General features: G+C 38.1%; 1 protein-coding gene across 1 annotated transcript in view; it reads right to left on the reverse strand.

Annotated features, from left to right (window-relative positions):
- MFSD14A (major facilitator superfamily domain containing 14A) overlaps positions 1–19,323 on the reverse strand; it is a 41,586-nt gene that overhangs the window by 21,691 nt on the left and 572 nt on the right. The window contains 2 exon segments of the mRNA XM_032301411.1: positions 5,985–6,026; positions 6,029–6,082. Of these exon segments, the coding sequence (XP_032157302.1) occupies positions 5,985–6,026; positions 6,029–6,082 (96 nt within the window).

Raw genomic sequence — 19,323 nt, forward strand, 5'->3', positions numbered from 1 at the left:
CCTCCCCTGGGGCAGGGTCCTCCACATTAAAACACAACTTTTGTTCTTTCACTGTGGTTCTAGAGAACACAGGGTTCTAGAAGTTCTATGAGTTTAAGACTCAGAGATAATGGAAATCACAAGAAATTTTTAAAAAAGAATTCTTTAACTTGACATTGGTTTTGAAACTAAGGCTAGAGGCACTCCTGGGTGGCTCAGTAGGTTTGGGCGTCTGACTTCAGCTCAGGTTATGGTCCTGGGGTCCTGGGATGGAGCCCCTGAATCTAGTTTCCTTGCTTGGCAGGGAGTCTGCTTCTCCCTCTGCCCCTTTCCTGCTTGTGTTCTTTCTCTCTCTCCTAATAAATAAATACAGTTTTAAAAAAAGAAAAAAAGAAAACTAAGGCTAATAAATCCTAAACATCATAATCCTATTTATTATAATTAATGTATCTTAATATTGGTTGTCTGTTAAATGAATAAATCAAAGAAAATCTTTGAAATTTAAAATGCTAGAATGCCTCCTGGCTCAGGCATTTAAGGCATTCAACTGGGGTCATGATACTAGGGTCCTGGGATCGAGTCCCATGTCGGGCTCCTTGCTCAGCAGGGAGCCTGTTTCTCACTCTGCCTGTCATTCCCACTGCTTATGTGGTCTCTGACAAATAAACAAAAATTTTAAGAGAAAAAATTTAAAGTGCTAAAACTTTACAATTTTTGAGAGCTATGTATGGAGAGATACTGACTTAAAATACAAATAACTGGGGTGCCTGGGTGGCTCAGTGGGTTAAAGCCACTGCCTTCCGCTCAGGTCATGATCTCAGGATCCTGGGCTCTCTGCTGCCGCAGGGAGCCTGCTTCCTCCTCCCTCTCTCTCTCTCTCTCTCTGCCTACTTGTCTGTCAAAACAAATAAATAAAATCTTAAAAGAAAAAAATACAAATAAACTGAATTATAACTTCATCTTCATTCTTCCTTTTTTTGTTGTTTTTAAAGATTTTATTTATTTATTTGAGAGAGAGAGAATGAGAGAGAGAGAGAGTATGAGAAGTGGGAGGGTCGAAGGGCGAAGCATACTCCCTGCAGAGGAGGGAGCCCGATGGGGGACTCCATCCTGGGACTCCAGGATCATGACCTGAGCCAAAGGCAGTCACTTAACCAACTGAGCCACCCAGGCATCCCTTCATTCTTCCTTTTTTAAAAAATAAATGTTAAGAGCCATGACTCTCTAGGTTATAATCCGTTTCAAAGCACATAAAATGGAAATAAAATGTTTAAAGTTAACTGACTTTTAGAAAGACGGTGAAGTACTATGATTTGGTGCCTTCTAGTACCTTGAAATCGCCCTCCCCCATGTCCCCAACACCAACATGGGGGTGGGGAATAAGGGAGCATAGAAGTTTAAAAACAAAGAAGATTGCCAGAAAGTCACCAACAAAAATCTGAAAGCAAAAAGCCTCAAAGTGAGCAAAACCTTTTTGAATCCACACTGAACTAATCTATTGGTTCTTAATTAGTGATATATACTAGATATATGAGAATCACTTCTAAAAAATATGCATCTGAGCCTCACCCTGAAAGATTCTGACTTCAGCAGGACAGGGTACAAGGCCCAGATATTTTGATAAAAACTCCCCAAGTATCATTAATATTCACTTCTAGTAAGAAAAAAAAAAAATCAGTGACAAATGCACATTTTAACTGCTGAAAATGTTCATCTCTGGTTGGCTGATTTGTCCTAACAAGAAAGGTAAAGTTTACCCTGAAGCCAAGATCTCTTATCAAACTGCTGATGCTTGACTGGAAGGGTAGGTAGGATTGCAGGGGATTTTTCTGTCCTTACACAATTCTATATTGCTTTATGTTTTACAACAAGCATACACTGCATCTCTAATTATTAAAAAAAGTGTAAGGGCCTATTTAGCCAGAGGGGCCCCACCTCGGTTGAACAGCCATTTTGTTGTTTATGCAGTAAAACTTAAATTGACCCGGCCCCCCACCATCCCCAGGGGCACTTACTTAAAAGCAAGTCCAGGAAACCAGTCCCAGGTAACAAAGCCCAAATACAAGGGTGGGTCAGGTCAGGTGGAAATGACAGCCCGAATGCAGGGATGAGTCGGGTCAGGTGGAGACACCCAATCAGTAGAGAGCCCTGATATTGTCTCCCTAGCTACCAAGGAGTGTGGGCCCTGCCTTTGTGGTGCCAGTTCTGACCAAGGAGATAGGCTAGTTCAAATGTCTACTATAGGGTAAATTGTAGTTCAGTTGGCCACCGTGAGTGACTTAGCATGACTGTGTAGCTTTCTCTGTGTGTTACAATCTCATTGGCCACCTGTGGCTGGCCAGGCCCAACCACATGGCCTTTGCTCTAGAAAAGTCTGTGAGGCAGGAAGGGGTCGCTCTCTCTGTAAGGGGCGGTCCCGACTGGTCGGTTTGATTCTTGATGCGTGGCTCGAAATAAAGCTTTGCTTGACCTTCGCTTGTATCAGTCTTGCTCCTTTGACCATGGGCCTATTATTGGGGGACCCAACATTGGAGACCCAACAAAAGTAAGATATTATATAGAGAAAATAATTATATATACATGTGCTTCCACACACAATTTTCTTTAGAGATATTTCAAAGATTCTTGCTATTCCAATGCCTGCGGGCTGCAGTACCTGAAAGAATCTGCAATATAACAAATCTCAGCATTTAGATACAATCTAATCAAGGACAGCTCAATCCTTGTTTTGCCTAGGTCTGTCCCACCCTATCCCCACCTGGATCTCCCCATCACACAAAGAAAAATGTAGAACACAAAAACTGCAATTATTTAAAAATATGCATACATTACAGATAAGAAAAGAACTACAAAAATAAAATTCTGAGCCTAATATTCATTAATATATAAATTTTTTTCTGAGGACGCTTGACTTTAAAATTGTTAATGAAGTAAAATTGGGAAAAGATAGAGTAAGGACTATGATAGTATTACAGACAATTCTTCCTAATAACCACAACTCCATTTCGCCATATAAAAATTCAGATATAGGGCGCCTGGGTGGCTCAGTGGGTTAAAGCCTCTGCCTTCAGCTCAGGTCATGATCTCAGAGTCCTGGGATCGAGTCCCGCATCGGGCTCTCTGCTCAGGCGGGTAGCCTGCTTCCTCCTCTCTCTCTCGCTCTCGCTCTCTGCCTGCCTCTCTGCCTACTTGTAAAATAAATAAAATATTAAAAAAAAATAATAAAATAAAATAAAAATAAAAATTGATATATAAAGGGACAAATAACGGGAATTAAGAATACTGTTTTAACAACCATGGTGAATAAATTCTTGCTATAAATCAAATATTGGCAATGTTATAGATATTATTACAAAAAATAGAATCATGCTGGCAAAAAAATAAATAAATAAAATCATTAAGTCCTCCCAAATTAGCATTCATTTTCCTGATCAGAATGCAATTCAACATTTTATAAAGAAAAAAAAAAGAAAAGAAAAAACAAATCAAAAGCACTACCCACTTTTTAGGCTAACAAAAAAAGTAAAAATACACTAAGCACAAAGTTAGCTACAATAAATGAACTAAAAAAACAAGCCTTTAGGTCTAAATAACTGGACTCTTTCCTGTTCTTAAAGAAGACAATCTCCTTTTGTCCAATTAGGAAAAAAAATATCAAAGTTAGACAAAAACCAGACCTATCTAAAGAATATATAATAGAGGAAAATTTTAAAAACTGCTATATATACTTTAAATCCTGTTGACAAATTATGGAAATATCACAAAAAGTTTTTTTGATGGCTCACAAATAACTACCCAAAACATTTTCATCTCTCTACTTAGCTACCCTTCAGACTGCTAATAATCTTAACTACCTAAATCACAGGTCTGAACCACTTACTCCCAGCCTTCCCCTAGGCTTAGCACTGGAACAAAAGCAAGCCTAATTTCAATACCTACTCTGCAGTTTACTATCATAGTAGCTGCAAATAAGCTGCTTAATTTTTCTAAACCTTAATTTCTCGTCTGTATTATCAGGCTAATACCTCACCCATAATGGGACTTAGACGATTAGTAGTGATAATGCATTTCAAGTGCTTAGGACTGTGCCTGAACCACCATAATATAAACATAAATGAACTGTTAACTATCATAAAGCTCAAGTACTTTTAACTAGGACTGATGCTGCACCAGATAGATCTATATGTTAAACTGGTAGCAGACTATAAAAAACCCACTGGAACACGAGGGAAGCGAATATAAGTGTGAGACCACACAGTGGACCACACAGTTATCACAGCACCTCAGTAACCCATGACATCAGGTTATCACAATATAATGAAGTTACAAATGTCATAATGAACTTTGCATCACCTGATGAAATTCCAAATCAGAGTAATGGCATGGATTATGAAGGCAAGAAATGTATAAATTAATTTTTGAAGGACTCCCATCAGAAATTATTAAATAAAAAAAGTTCGGGTATTTTAAAAGTCCATAGTTCAATTATTTTGAAAATCTATTAATGTATAATTGATGACCTATTACAAGTACAATCCTTTTTTTTTTTTTTTTTGGTGAAGATTTTATTTATTTATTTATTTGAGAGAGAGAGAGCGCACGCGAGCACAAGCACGGGGAGCAGGAGAGGAAAAGCAGGAAGCCCGACGTGGGGCTCAATTCCAGAATCCTGAGATCACGACTTAAGCCAAAGGCAGACACTTAACCAACCAAGCCACCCAGGTGCCCCCAAGTAAACCCTTCTTAAAAAAGTAAAAGATCTCAATGAAAACAAACTCAAATCAGCATTCTTACAATTACATGTCAGGGAACTGCTACTATTCAGGGGAACTATTCTAACTTGCAATGCATGACTTATTTATAGAAGAAACTATGTTTACTTGAGATTTTCCCGTTCTTATGAATTGTGTTTTTGGGTTTGTTTGTTTTTTAAAGATTCTGTTTATTTGGACAGAAACAGACAGGGATCACAAGTAGGCAGGCAGAGTGAGGGGGGAAGAAGGCTCTCTGCTGAGCAGAGAGACTGATAAGGGGCTCGATCCCAGGACCCTGAGATCATGACCTGAGCCGAAGGCAGAGGCTTAACCCACTGACCCACCCATGTGTCCCCTGAATTGTGTTTTAACAGTACTGATGAATATGCCCTATATATTCAAAACAACTATTAAACATCCATATTTTATGTAGCTCCAGTAATGATTATGTAGCCATATAATATGGAGATACATGGAATGGAAATTTTCTTTCTTTTTTAGAACATAAATCTACTTATATGATCATATAATTTATTATAAAAGTTTTTGTGAAAACCTTTTCCTGTGTAACAAACAATCTCAAAAAATATAAGGAAGCATATCACTTTAAAATTCTGTTAGATTTGGTAAGCTATACATTTATCCTAATTACACCTTTCAAGGTATTACTTCCATAACTACTCCTTCCTTTATTCCATTCCCCTGATCTACATCAAAAGGAGAAAACTAGTTATCACCTGAATTGTTTGGACTAGCAGGGACGTCTTTTCTAAGGTTCTAAACCTTGGGAAATTGGGCAAAATCAGCTTAGGGTTGTAAAAAGGTTACCTCTCGAGGACTTGCCCTAACCTAAGAGAAACTTGCATTTGGAAAATGCAGCTGCATGAATGAATCTCAAAATAAGAATGCTGAGTAATTCAGGTCATAGATAACAATTTTTCCTAAGCCTCTCGGTTTAAGAATCCCATCTACCCTATCCAGAGTGGGGAATGAGCCCCTGCTTACCCAAGGGGCAGTATTCACAAGAAGAATCTCACCCAGCCAAGCCCTCCACAAAGTAAGGGAGAAGTAAAGGGTTGGAAAAGACAACTAAACCAGTAAAATACAGTACTGAAGAGCTGATAATATTGGTGTAAGAATTCACCATGGAAAGGTAAAAAAAAAAAAAAAAAAAGGACCACCTTTCCCACCCCCCTGAAACTGAACAAAAAGAGATTTAAGTCCATAATAAATAATTAAAAGATTACTTACCACCAAGGTGGGTGCTGTCAATAATCCCCAAGCAAAAAAACTCCAAAAAAGATGACGATAACCGCATGGTAGACACTAGGAGAACCTATTCCTTGAGGCTATAAAAACAGATTTTAAAGAAGTTAACAGTGCATTCCAGAATGACTAACAATTATGGCAACAGTCAATATTTACTGGGATCATACATGTACTGGCACTATGTGAAACATCTAAATAACTTGCTGTCCCTATCCTCAAGGTAAGCACATGTGTCCCTGTCCATCACGTAAGCACGGTGCGCAACAGTAACACAGAGTCTAGGATTTGGATGGGAATATCAGACTTCCCAGAGGGAGATTAAAGGACCACGGCTGGGAATGAATTTATTCAAGATCTCATTCATTCAACAAACATTTACAGAGCACCTACTATGCACCAGAGGTGCAAGATTATAAAAACCATTAAAACATATTCCCTGATCTCAAGGAACTCACAGGCCAGAGAGGAAAAAAAACCTCATTCTACATCATCTGCTTATGTGCAAATGCAATAAAAGAGATACATAGAAGTAAGGAAGCAAGGAAAGAGTATTACAAGAAAAGGAGGTAGTATGGACACTCTTACCAGAGAAAGCCATAATGTGTATGTGCTGCCAAAGCGAGCACGAGAAAGCCATAATGAAACAGAGAAGTGCCATGACAGCTGAAGACTGATGAGAATAAAGGAATAATCATGGAGTAAAGAGAGGAAGGCAGAAGAGGCAGCTTCTAAGCTTTGTTAAGGAGTTTCTCATCATTACTCCAGAGGCACAAGGGTTTCAAGCAAGAGAATGGTGTGATGAGACCTGCATTTCTTTAGTACACCATGATGATTTCCTAAAGCTGGAAACCAGGGAGCAAACTGCATGTAAAAGAAGGCTATTTCAATCAGTTTCAAGAAGAAATGATGAGGGCATAAAATGAGGAGTGGCAAGGGACACTGGAGGGGAGGTATGGAAATAAGTACAGAGGATGTGAAAGTGGCAGCGCTTGAGAAATCTGGGAGGGAGAGTGAAGAACAACTTCAAATTTTTAGCCTGGTTGTCTACTAGTGGAAGCTGGTAGTGTCGCAGCTCTTTTTTTCCCCAAGAGGCTTGGATTTACTTCATGTACTAAGACACTGCCCCTTGTACTTGAAACATTTCTATCGTCTTTGAGGACGCACTAAAACAATGAGTTAGCATGATGATGTCTGAAACCACCAGAGTGGGTGAGATTACAGGGAGAAGAGGAAGTGAGAAAAGAGAAGTGGGCTAAGACCAGACTCTAAGAAACACCAACATTTAGTGGGCAGAGGAAAATGAACCACGACAAAAATAAAGGAAAAAGTCAGAGAAATACCAGGACACTTAAGAGAATACAGTGTTACAAATGACAAAGGATCAGTTTTAGGAAGGGGTGATGCCCAGTTCCAAACAGAGCAAGTAAGTTAATTTAAGAAAAGGTCAAAACACAACCCTAGGATTTAGTAAGGTCCAAGCTGTTGTTCACCACTGCATATAGTCAGTCCTCGGTGAAATGCTTAGTAGAATGTCTCAGGACCTTTCACATGCTAATTTACATTATGAATTTCCAAGAAGATACAGTATGCACTGGATTCCAAACTTGATGGAATCCTTCTTTCATAGAACTGGCAGTATCTCATGGCCATTTGAGTTCCTTGTAAAACTATTTGGGAAGTGCTGATAAAAAGATAATTACAGAACAATATGGATAAACATACACACAGCAAAAAAAACTGGAAGGAAATGATGTTAAAAGTGACTGTTTCAGTGAAGAGCACTCAGTTGGTTGAGGAGAATGTCAGTGAAGGCTTCGTAGGGAGGTAGGCAGTATTATCTGAGACCTGGAAGCACAGTGGGAAAGATGTAGGGATTGTCAGGTGTGTATGTGTGTTTGGGGGGCAGGATGTCAGTGGAGGGTAATGATGGTCAAGAGTGTCTGAGGTAAAGGGAACAGCATACGCAAAGTCCAGAAGACAGGAAACATCACAGCTTCTTTCAGTACCTGATGTCTAAGGAGAAGAGGTAAAAGAAGTTGCAAGGTGAGGAGAAATGAAACTGAAAAGGTGACTTGAAAAGTCCATGCAGACCTTTAACTTGCAGGCAGCAGGGTAACCGAAACATTTCAAGCCAGAGTTAACATCACATCATAGGACTTTTTGGAACAGTAACTTTCACTGCAGTGTGTCAAAGACTTTGAAAGGGAGGGAGGAAGACCAGAGGCAGGCTACTGAAGAAACAACAGGGGAGAGGTAACAGTAACTATAATAAGATAGTGGTAGTAGGATTAGAGAAAGTGAATAGAATGCAAAAAACACTTAAGAGGTTGAATCAAAAGGACTCAATGACTGGCAAGATGTAGCAGAGGACAAATAAGGGAAAGTCAAAGATGAAAAGATAAGACTTCTGTGGTTTAGTCAGCCATACTGTGAGGAAAGAAGAAAGAACAAAAGATTCACTTTTTCAAGATTTTATTTGACAGAGAGAGAGAAAGAGCGTACAAGCGGGGAAGCAGAAGAGGGAGAAGGAGGCTCCCCACTGAGCAGGGAGCTCAATGTGGGGCTCAATCCCAGGAAGGACCCTGGGATCATGACCTGAGCCAAAAGGCAGACACTTAAACCGACCAAGCCACCTAGGCACCCCAAGATTAATCCATTTTAGGCATCCTAGTTTGAGAAAAACATGCACAACTGAATTTGAAGACGACAAACTGAGGACCAAATGGAAGAAATAATGATTAATATCTAGATAAAGCATTCACAAAAACCAATTCAAAAGTACTAAAACACTATAAAAATAAAACAGATAAAATTGGTTTTAAAAATAGCTAATAACAGGGATGCCTCGGTGTGTCCGCTGGCTAAGTGTCTGCCTTCAGCTCAGTTCCTGACCCCTGGGTCCGGGGATTGAGCACGCATGGAGCTCCCTGCTCGGTGGGAAGCCTACTTATCCTGCTGCCTGCTGCTCTCTCCCTGCTTGTGCTCACCTTCGCTCTCTTTAAGTAAAAAAAAAAAAATCTTAAAAAAAAAAGCTAATAACATTCTATCCTATGAAAATAATCAAACATTCAGAAAAAGCTCTAGCATTAAGACGTTCATGGCAAAAAAAAAAAGATGTTCACGGCAGCATTTATAGTAGGATATATGGAAATCTAATTATGGAAACCTAAATCAGAATATGCAGTCAAAAATTGTTTATGGATCATCTTTTTGTTTTAAAGATTTTATTTATTTATTTATTTGACAGAGATCACAAGTAGGCAGAGAGGCAGGCAGAGAGAGAGTAGGGGAAGCAGGCTCCCCGCTGAGCAGAGAGCCCGATGAGGGGCTCGATCCCAACACCCTGGGATCATGACCTGAGCCGAAGGCAGACGCTCAACAACTGAACCACCCAGGTGCCCCTGTTTATGGATCATCTTTAATGATATGTGAAAATCCTTATGGAAATGTTAAGTTTAAAAAAAATAAAAGCAGGAAGATATAAAATTGTAAGTGTCAAATAATTTCAACTCTGAAAAACATAACAGAAACTCACCTCAGTGTTAATTAGGTAGCAATTTTAAGGGATGTAAAGTGATGATGTTGTTCTGAATTTTCTAAATCTTTTCTAATAAGCATACCCTTACTTGACATACAAGGAGAATGTTTTGCTTATTTAAGAGAAAAACTAGAAACTAGAATGGAAAAAGATAGTTAGATATACTGCCCCTTCTGAGCTATTCTCTCTCATTTCCCAGAACTAGAAGAAAATGTGTGTGTGTGTGTGTGTGTGTGTGTGTATTTTAAGATTTAGGAGCAAGCAAGAGAGCACACACACACACACACACATGCAAGTGTGTGAGCAGAGCACCCCAAGGGAAGCCCAACTTGGGGCTTCATCCCACAACCCATGAGATCATTGACCAGAGCCTGAAACCAAGAGTTGGATGCTCAACTGACTGAGGCATCTAGGCACCCTTAGGTTCATATTTTTAAAGCAAGGAATGGGGTGGTGGGGGAGAGATAGGCATATTTGCTTATCCTAAAGTACTGGTAATTTTGAGAGCTGTATTGTGTCTATATTCATCTCTTTTGTTTTCAATAAATTTAAAAGTAATACAAGATCTTGGGGGTGTCTGAGTGGCTCAGTCTGTTTAGTGACCGACTCTTTTTGTTTTTTTAAAGATTTTATTTATTTGAGAGAGAGAGAGAGAGATCACAAGTAGGCAGAAAGACAGGCAGAGGTGGAGGGGGAAGCAGTCTCCCTGCTGAGCAGAGAGCCTGATGTGGGGGTCAATCCCAGGACCCTGAGATCATGACCTGAGCTGAAGGCAGAGGCTTAACCCACTGAGCCACTCAGGCGCCCCTCAGCTCAATTCTGAGTTCAAGTCTGCTTTGGGCTCCATGCTGGGAGTGGAGCCTCCTAAATAAATATAATAATAATAATAATAATAATAATAATAATAATAATAAATACAAGATCTTAATAAAATTGAAAAATCTTAAAAATATTTTACTGATTTAAAATATTAAATACCTCTAGGTAGGACTTTTGACTCAAGGTCTAGTGGTTTTAAAGGAATACCTATCCACTAGCAAAATCCTAGGACAATTAGGGAGTGAATACCAGGATCATGGCCTGGGCAGAAAGACCAGGGGAAGGTTCATAGACAAGTAGGTACAGATTTTTGACACTGTGAGTAGTTTACAGCATTAAGAGTAGAGAATTCGGACAATGAGATTATATCAACAGATGGCATCTGAGGGGGTTCAAGAGAATTCAAAGAGGCACAATGTGGAAAATTAAAAAAAAAAAAATCTGAACATGAACTACCCCAACTCAACCCCAAATGCCAAGATATGATACCTATAACCATAATAATTACTATATCAAAAGTCTTCGATTCAGCTGAGTAATTTCTCTCTTTTTTAAAGATTTTATTTATTTATTTGACACAGAAAAAGATCACAAGTAGGCAGAAAGAGAGGGGGAAGCAGGCTCCCCGCTGAGTAGAGAGCCTGATGTGGGGCTCGATCCCAGGACCCCAATATCATGACCTGAGCCAGAGGCAGAGGCTTAACCCACTGAGCCACCCAGGCTCCCCTGAGTAATTTCTCTCTTAAAGAGATATGGTTTCATGACAGTCACCTCTAACTTCAACTTCCAAAGTCAGGTACAATATCCTTTAACCTCACCTCCACCCTCCCATCTAATTTCTCATTTTCCAAATCTGTTTCCACTGGAAACAGAATATGGTTTCATCATCTAGGTTTTTGTACTTACTTACTCTTCTAGCCTATAAAACAAGATATCTTCCACAAATTTATATTTCGCTATGTAAAGTACTTCTTTCATTTTATCCTAAATTTCCCTTTTTTAAGCTCATGCTCTCTCAGACAGGCCCAATGCTTTATTATTCTTTGATCTGGAGCATCTGGTACATGCATAGCACAAAGGTGTTTAATGAATGTTTATAGAAAGTAAATGAATTACTCTTTAAGTCCCTTCTATCACTTTAGATATTCAGTATAATTACTGTATTTAAATATTGTTAAAAGGGCAGTATCTTTATTTGTTAATTAAGCTAGCAACGTCTCCTATTAAGATCCTCCTCTATGATTTAATATCCCACTATTGGCTACTGTGTAGCTATCACATGGATTTAACATGGATTTAACATTTACACATACACTAGATTAAAATAATAATGAAATAAATATTGAAAACATAATCGTTTACGTTCAAAATCTTATTTCTCTTCCTAACAACCTTTTCAACTGGACATTATTATCTCCATTTTATAGTCTAATGCAGCAAGTAAGAGATGGAATGGAATCTATCCAGGAAACTCCAGAGCCCAAGTCTGGAGTTATGCTAGTTGCAGTGGTTAAGTTACACTGATATGTTGCCATAGACTGTTAACTCTTAAATGTAGGGATCTAGTTTTTTCCATTTTAGTATTCAGCGTGTAGCACAATGCCTAGTATAGAAAGGGTATTTCGTGACCATGGATTGACTGATACTCCTAATCATGCGATTACTAAGCTGCTAGGGAAATTAAGTTAGTCTACCTCTCTCAGCAATAAGAGGTAATTAATCTCTTAGCTAAATCCTTGTCTAGCTCCCAAATTGTAAGTCTATGATTGCCTAATCAATATGGGTTTATGAATCCAGCAGTTATTATGCAGAATGTTGGCTTTAATAACTTATGGTGTATACTTATCAGTGAACCAGGGTCTTATACAGACTGCTGGCCAGGAGACAAAAAGTAATTCTACCTATAACTGGGCATTATAATCCCATTTATTAAACAGAATTTATCATGTGAGTAAACAATGAGAATGAGCTAAACTGAGACTCATTCTTCAAAACAACTGGCCTAGACTATTAAAAATTATTGATATAATAAAAAACAAAAAAATTATTCTAGACTGAAGAGTCATGGCAACTAAATGAATGGTTAAATTCTGTATCCAAAAACAAAGACAATTATAAGCGAGATTATTGGGACAATTAGAGAAATGTGACTATTGCCAATATATTATCTAATAGTATTATATAAATGTTAAATTTTCTGAATGTGGTGATAATATTGTAGTTATGTGGGAGAATATCCTTTATCTTAGGTGATACAATCTCATTGTTTTAGGGGTAAAGTGTCTTAATGTCTACAACTAATTCTCTAATGGTTCAGAAAAAATAGGAGGATGTATAGAGAAAAAAAATGTGACAAAATGTTCATTTGTGATTGTGAATCTACGGGATGAGCAAATGAATACTCATTATGCTATTTTTGCAACTTTTCTGTAGTTTTGAAGATTTTCAAAATAAAGGGAAAAATAAAAAAACATGGTGAGAACTAAAATACGGTAGAAGGGAGAATAATTTTGAACTCAGAATTTAATTTTGACAAGTTATCAATCAAAAATGAGAGTAAAATATAGATTCAGAAAGAAACACTGAATTTTTCTTGGAACAATACACAGCTAAGCTAAAATAAGATAATGTAAAAGTCTTACACACCTAAAAAAAAAAAAGATGCTTAGTTACAGGCATCTAAGAATTGTAGTTTTTCATAGAAGAACATTTAAAAAAAAAGTACTGTTAACTACAAAGCTGCTTTCATGGGATTTTGACACATTATGGCATAACTAGAGGGAATATAAAACTTTATTGCTGGTATCTGGTATCATGTTTCTTTTCTCACAAAGTCAAGTGGTGCTTTCCTTAATTACTCCGATTTTAATCAAGCAAAGCAAGAAATATTACCTCCATGGAACAAAAAGAAAACAAAACCAATCCTCAGTTTCCTGGAAGTATGAATCACCATAAACATTTTTTAACACTATTATATATATTTTTTTAATTAATTTATTTATTTATTTGACAGAGACAGAGATCACAAGTAGGCAGAGAGGCAGGCAGAGAGAGAGAGGAGGAAGCAGGCTCCCTGCTGAGCAGAGAGCCTGATGCGGGACTCGATCCCAGGACCCTGAGATCATGACCTGAGCCGAAGGCAGCGGCTTAACCCACTGAGCCACCCAGGCGCCCTTAACACTATTATATTAATTCAGCCATTTTGGCTTAATTTGCAGTGAGGCTTTAGATTTTATTTATATGCTATGGATCAATTTTAAAGACAGATATTTAATATCTGTTTTATCACAGAAGTGAGATATTAGTTAGATTGGTCCTAAATAGAAATTAGAACTACTTCTTAAACATATTTAACAAAAATATAACGAGATCAAGTTTTACTCTTAAATAACAAAACAAACAAAAAAAAAATAGAACTTAAGATTGTATTACCTTGTGGTAAATTTTTTTTTTAAGATTTATTTTTAAATAATCTCTACACCCAAGATGAGGCTCAAACTTACAATCCTAAAATCAAGAACTGCACACTCCACCAAAAGAGCCAGCCAGGATCCCCATTTTGTGGTAAATTTTCAAAAGATTAAGCAACATTACTGCCCATCACATCCCCTCCATTCTTAGGAGGAAAAGATGTAACCACTAAATCAAGTTAAGCCATCATTCAATTAAGTGCTTATCCCCATGAACATCTTTAATGGGTTACATGGTTCAAATGACTACAAACTGAACTAACAATGAAAAATAAAATCTAAAACAAAAAACCACCAACAACACAAACATCAAACTATCATCGACACCTAGTACGGAGCCTAAACTTGGTATGATCTCTAATTAGTCAATTTATACAGCTAAATGAATTATTACGTACCACCCCTTATTTTATAAAAAGACTCCCTAAGAAGAGAAAGTATCTTACGTGGTAGAATTCATAATATTTTATATATTATTGATAAAGTAGACCCATTATTTATTTACCTTTTAAAGATTTTTATTTATTTGTCAGAGAGAGAGAGCGCGCACAAGCAGAGGGAGCTGCAAGCAGAGGGAGAGGGAGAAGCACGTTACCCACTAAGCAAGGAACTCGATGCGGACCTCAGTCCCAGAACCCTGGGATCATGTCCTGAAACAAAAGCAGGCGCTTAACTGACTGAGCCACCCAGATGTCCCAAGACCCATTATTTAGAATAAGCTATTATATCTGGCCCTCAGAGAGATAAAACTGTTTCAGGGATCTTAATATACCCTGGCTGCAACTGTGAAATGTTACTTTGACACTTCTAAGTCAAAATAATGCTAAAAGACAACTTAAGCTTTTAAATAATAGAAAAACTGACATCATAAATACCTGTCAGAATACTACCTGGAACAAGCTATTCTTTTTCTTTTTTTCCTTTTTCTTTTTTTTAATTTTATTTATTTATTTGACAGAGAGAAATCACAAGTAGTCGGAGAGGCAGGCAGAGAGAGAGAGGGGGAAGCAGGCTCCCCGCTGAGCAGAGAGCCCAATGCGGGACTCGATCCCAGGACCCTGAGATCATGACCTGAGCCGAAGGCAGCGGCTTAACCCACTGAGCCACCCAGGCATCCCCAAGCTATTCTTTTTCAACTTCAAACTTTGGTAGCTGTAAATGAGCTACAGTTCAACTAATAGTGAATTTCTGCAGGTGCTATGATTATTGGGAAGCAGGACTTTATACTTAGGATGAACAGGATATATAATCTAAAAAATCTGCTTACTAATTTATCCCCAAACATACTAACCAAAGCAAATGTTGAACCATACCATGGAGGGAAGGAGATAAGTCATTCATGGTACTGTCTGACACAAGTTTACCAAAGATAGTGTATTTATCCTGATGTTTCTGGGCATGGGCTACTGACTTCAGAAAACACTTGTGCTTTGAAGGCACTGTCGCCCCCCCTCACAGTTAGACAGTTAGCAGCTCTCAGGGGACTAAGGGCTATCCTGCAACTGCCTCAGCCATCTTTGTAGGTGAAGGAAGCAAAGGATCAGAGCTTGGGTCCAGACTTTTGAAATGGTTGCAGACTCCTATTTACATACTTAAACTCAAAGATACAAGGAATAAAAATCTGGTGCTTTGCTTCTCTGGGTATATTTCATTTTGCAAATACCAATTTTATGTTTTATGTTTTCAACAATGCAATTCACACACGCTGGACTTTCTATCAAATCTTTAGTCATTTTACCAATTTATTTGTGAAAAAATTGGACATTTTTCCCTTTGTCAGAGATGCAGTCCCACAACTGTATTAACAAAACAAAACAGGGCACCTGGGTGGCTTAGTGGGTTAAAGCCTCTGCCTTCAGCTCAGGTCATGGTCCCAGGGTCCTGGGATGGAGACCCACATCGGGCTCTCTGCTCAGCAGGGAGCCCGCTTCCTCCTCTCTCTCTGCCTGACTCTCTGCCTACTTGTTATCTCTCTCTCTGTCAAATAAATAAATAAAATCTTAAAAAAAAAATAAAGATCATGTTAAAAAAATAAGCAAACTTCAAAAAACCATTTAAAAGTTCTATTTTTGACAATACAAATACTTCATCTATGTAACTCTTTAGCTCTTAGCCTCTAATAGAAGTGTTTATAAACAATCTGTTAATAAATACATGGTAAGAATTTAACAACAAAACTGAAGTATTCTAAAATGTTAGAATGCACTTTTAATTCAACCAACTTAAATGGTCTGCACTGAATAATACATAAATATGTCACACTCATTAAAATTTGTAACAAAAGGGACACCTGGGTGGCTCAGTGGGTTAAGGCCTCTGCCTTCCACTCAGGTCGTGGTCCCAGGGTCCTGGGATCCAGCCCGCATCTGGCTGTCTGCTCAGCAGAGAGCCTGCTTCCCCACCCACCCACCCCACCCCCCGCCTCTCTGCCTACTTGTGGTCTCTGACTGTCAAATAAATAAATAAATAAAATCTAAAAAAAAAATTTTTTTTTGTAACAAAAACTGTATTTCCATATAAGGATGCTTCAGAAAGCAAATCCACCAATAATATTACAATTACTTTCATCAGTAAAATGGTATACAGTAAAATGGTATACAAAAACGGTATATAGGTATAAATATATACCTACTGAATTTAATCTGTAAAGCTCTTCTATAGTTACGAGAAGGTATGGACTCTTTTGGGAATCTCTCTTGAAAAATGGAGAGTCAAAGAAAATTCTGAAAACAACTTCAGGGGGTACACACCCAAGTTAAAAACTCCTGATATATGGGGCATCTAGGTGGCTCAGTTGTTAGGTGTCTACCTTCGGCTCAGGTCCTGGGATCGAACAGGTCATGATCCCAGGGTCCTGGGATCCAGTCCTGCTCAGCGGGAAGCCTGCTTCTCCCTCTCCCACTCCCCCTGCTTGCAATTCATCTCTTGCTGTGTCTCTCTCCGTCAAATCAATAAAATCTTAAAAAACAAAAACAAAAAACTCCTGATACAGAATCACACACCTTAATGTAATTTCCCTTAACTGTGTATGAATCAAATTGGCAATTTACTAGGCTCACCCTGGTTTCAGAGCATATTCAAATACAATTTCAAGAAAAGCGTTTAGTAAATTATGATTAACCTGGTTCATTTAGAAGGGTTCACTTCTTCAACTGTCAAAAATGGCAACAAATCTGTTCTAAGTTTTTGAAAAGTCATTAACTCATTATTAGTTTTGGTTATAAATATGAAAATTGGCTAATAAGGCTTACAAAGACATCATTAGCAGAAAGACGAAGCACATAATTTAGCAGAAAGATGAGGCAAAATGATTTTACTAACACTGTTGAACACTAGGAAGAAAACAAGAGAGGACAGGTCAATATCATTGGCCAAGGATCAAAAATACTGTTCAGAGACTGTGAAGTATGATGATACAGCCTCAGACACCTGACAGAATGAATCCACTTACCAGTGGCACACACACACACACACACACACACGCACGCAAAATACCAATCAGCAATTTTATTCCCTTTCTTAAAAAATGTTTATAAGGGCAGTCTGACCAATTACAAGTAGAGAAGCAGAAAAGGGAGTGCCATTTTAAAATTTCTACAACTATAACATACTTTCTTCATTTACAGCTAGAGTAGCTTAAAATACAAACACTGTAAAAAATTACCCTGACTATTCTGAAAATCTAAATATCCCATGTGTATGTGTGCGTATAAAATCAATATAGGAATACATGCAATTACCACAAAAAATTCAAAAGTATGTGCTAGCACATACTTTTTTCTTTAAGAACTTAAAGTGTGTTTTTATCACTCTGAATCCATATTAGGCCCTATAAGATTCAAAGATACATAAACAAATATTGTATTCTAAAGAGGTGTCCAATGCTTTTAGAATGGAAAGTGCAACATAAGTGTATAAAGATGATAAAGAATTATACCCACATGTCCATAGTTCTCAAGAAAACCTTCCATTTATTCAATGTGCCCTCTTAAAAACTTACCGACATTTGCATAAAATTGTATTTTGCTTCCAAAAACAAGCCACGAATTCACAACTTTAACAAATAAGATAAAACATAAAAATCTCTTCCAAATCTCACAGGATTTGGAAAGAAAGCATCTGCTGTAAAGTGAATCAAATGAAACTCCAAAGAGGTAACAAAACTGAACTTTACCTTAAGAAAAAGGAAGGTGTGTTTCCTGATCAGAACTCCACTCTTAATCTTTTGCAGAGAATATGGATCTTAAAAATCACTTGCTTTTATATAATACAATCCTTTGTTGCTTCTATTTTGTAGATTTTATATAGAAGTTAAAATATCAAGTCCCTATGGTTAACAAAAACAACCAGTATTCGTTCATGCTATTTCTCTCCCCACATAGTTCTAACCAACTTCATCAAAAGGGCCTGACTATTCACAAATGATTTAATCAAAATAATGTTCTAATTATTCAAGTACAACAAAAAGATCTAAGGACCTGAAGTTTCTTTTTTCACTACATGTCAAAGCTATAACATCTAATTAATTTTACACTTAGCTAAAAGTATATTCTGAAATTGCTGCACATGTCCCAAGCTTTCTAAATTTTAGCATATGGATTGGACCCCTATTCTGAAATGTCCAAAAAAAAAAAAAAGTCATTTATTTCAAATGGATTCTGCAAATCCTCGGTGGTGGCCTAATTATTGTACATATTTAGCACTATGCAAGCTGCTGAACCGGGCTCCAAATATCCAAATGTATATATATACATATGAATAAATATAAGGATGAAATAAGAGGAATCGTTTCTGCACACTTCTCAAGAAAGTGTAACACGTATTTTACCTCTGCATTCTATTTCAGAACATAATGTCAAAGAATGCAACAAAGACTGGAGAGTAGCAACGGAGAAATTTCAGCATAAAAAAGTACAGGCGAGTTAAATTTTCAATTAAAAATCCTACGTCCCCTGCTGGTTAACTACAGCACACTGCATAAAGTTTATTGTGATGACAACTGTTTCTAAAAAGCACAATTTTTTCTTGCCCTCTGTCTTCCTTTCAAAGTGTCTTCTAATCCTCAGGCCATGATAACTCTATTTGGCGTCTTTTATTTTATAAATAAACAAAGTGAGTTTAAAACAAGAGGGTGGTTACTTGGTTACTGTTCTTTGGAAACCAGCGGATTTAAGTCTAGGCCCCTGGTGTCCTCCGTCACGCTTCTGACTCCGCGAAGTCAAGAGGAAAGCCCACCTTCTGACAGTGTTTACCCCACGGGAAGGAGCTACGAGCACTGACCCAGAAGGAGGTGGAAGAAGAAAGTGAAGGCACGGAGGGGCCCCAGCGGGGTCGCCAGGCCAGATGCCACCGGGTTAGCAGCATATGGGAGGCCAGGGACTGCTCCCAGCATCTTCGAAAGGGCCGCGGCGGAGGCGGCGCAGGGCCGAAGGCGAAGCGGCGGGGCCGAGGGGCGCGGCGGGACCAGCACCACCCGGGCGACGCGAGGGGCCGG

This window comes from Mustela erminea, chromosome 10 (genome assembly GCF_009829155.1).
Source record: "Mustela erminea isolate mMusErm1 chromosome 10, mMusErm1.Pri, whole genome shotgun sequence".
Lineage (NCBI taxonomy): Eukaryota > Metazoa > Chordata > Mammalia > Carnivora > Mustelidae > Mustela > Mustela erminea.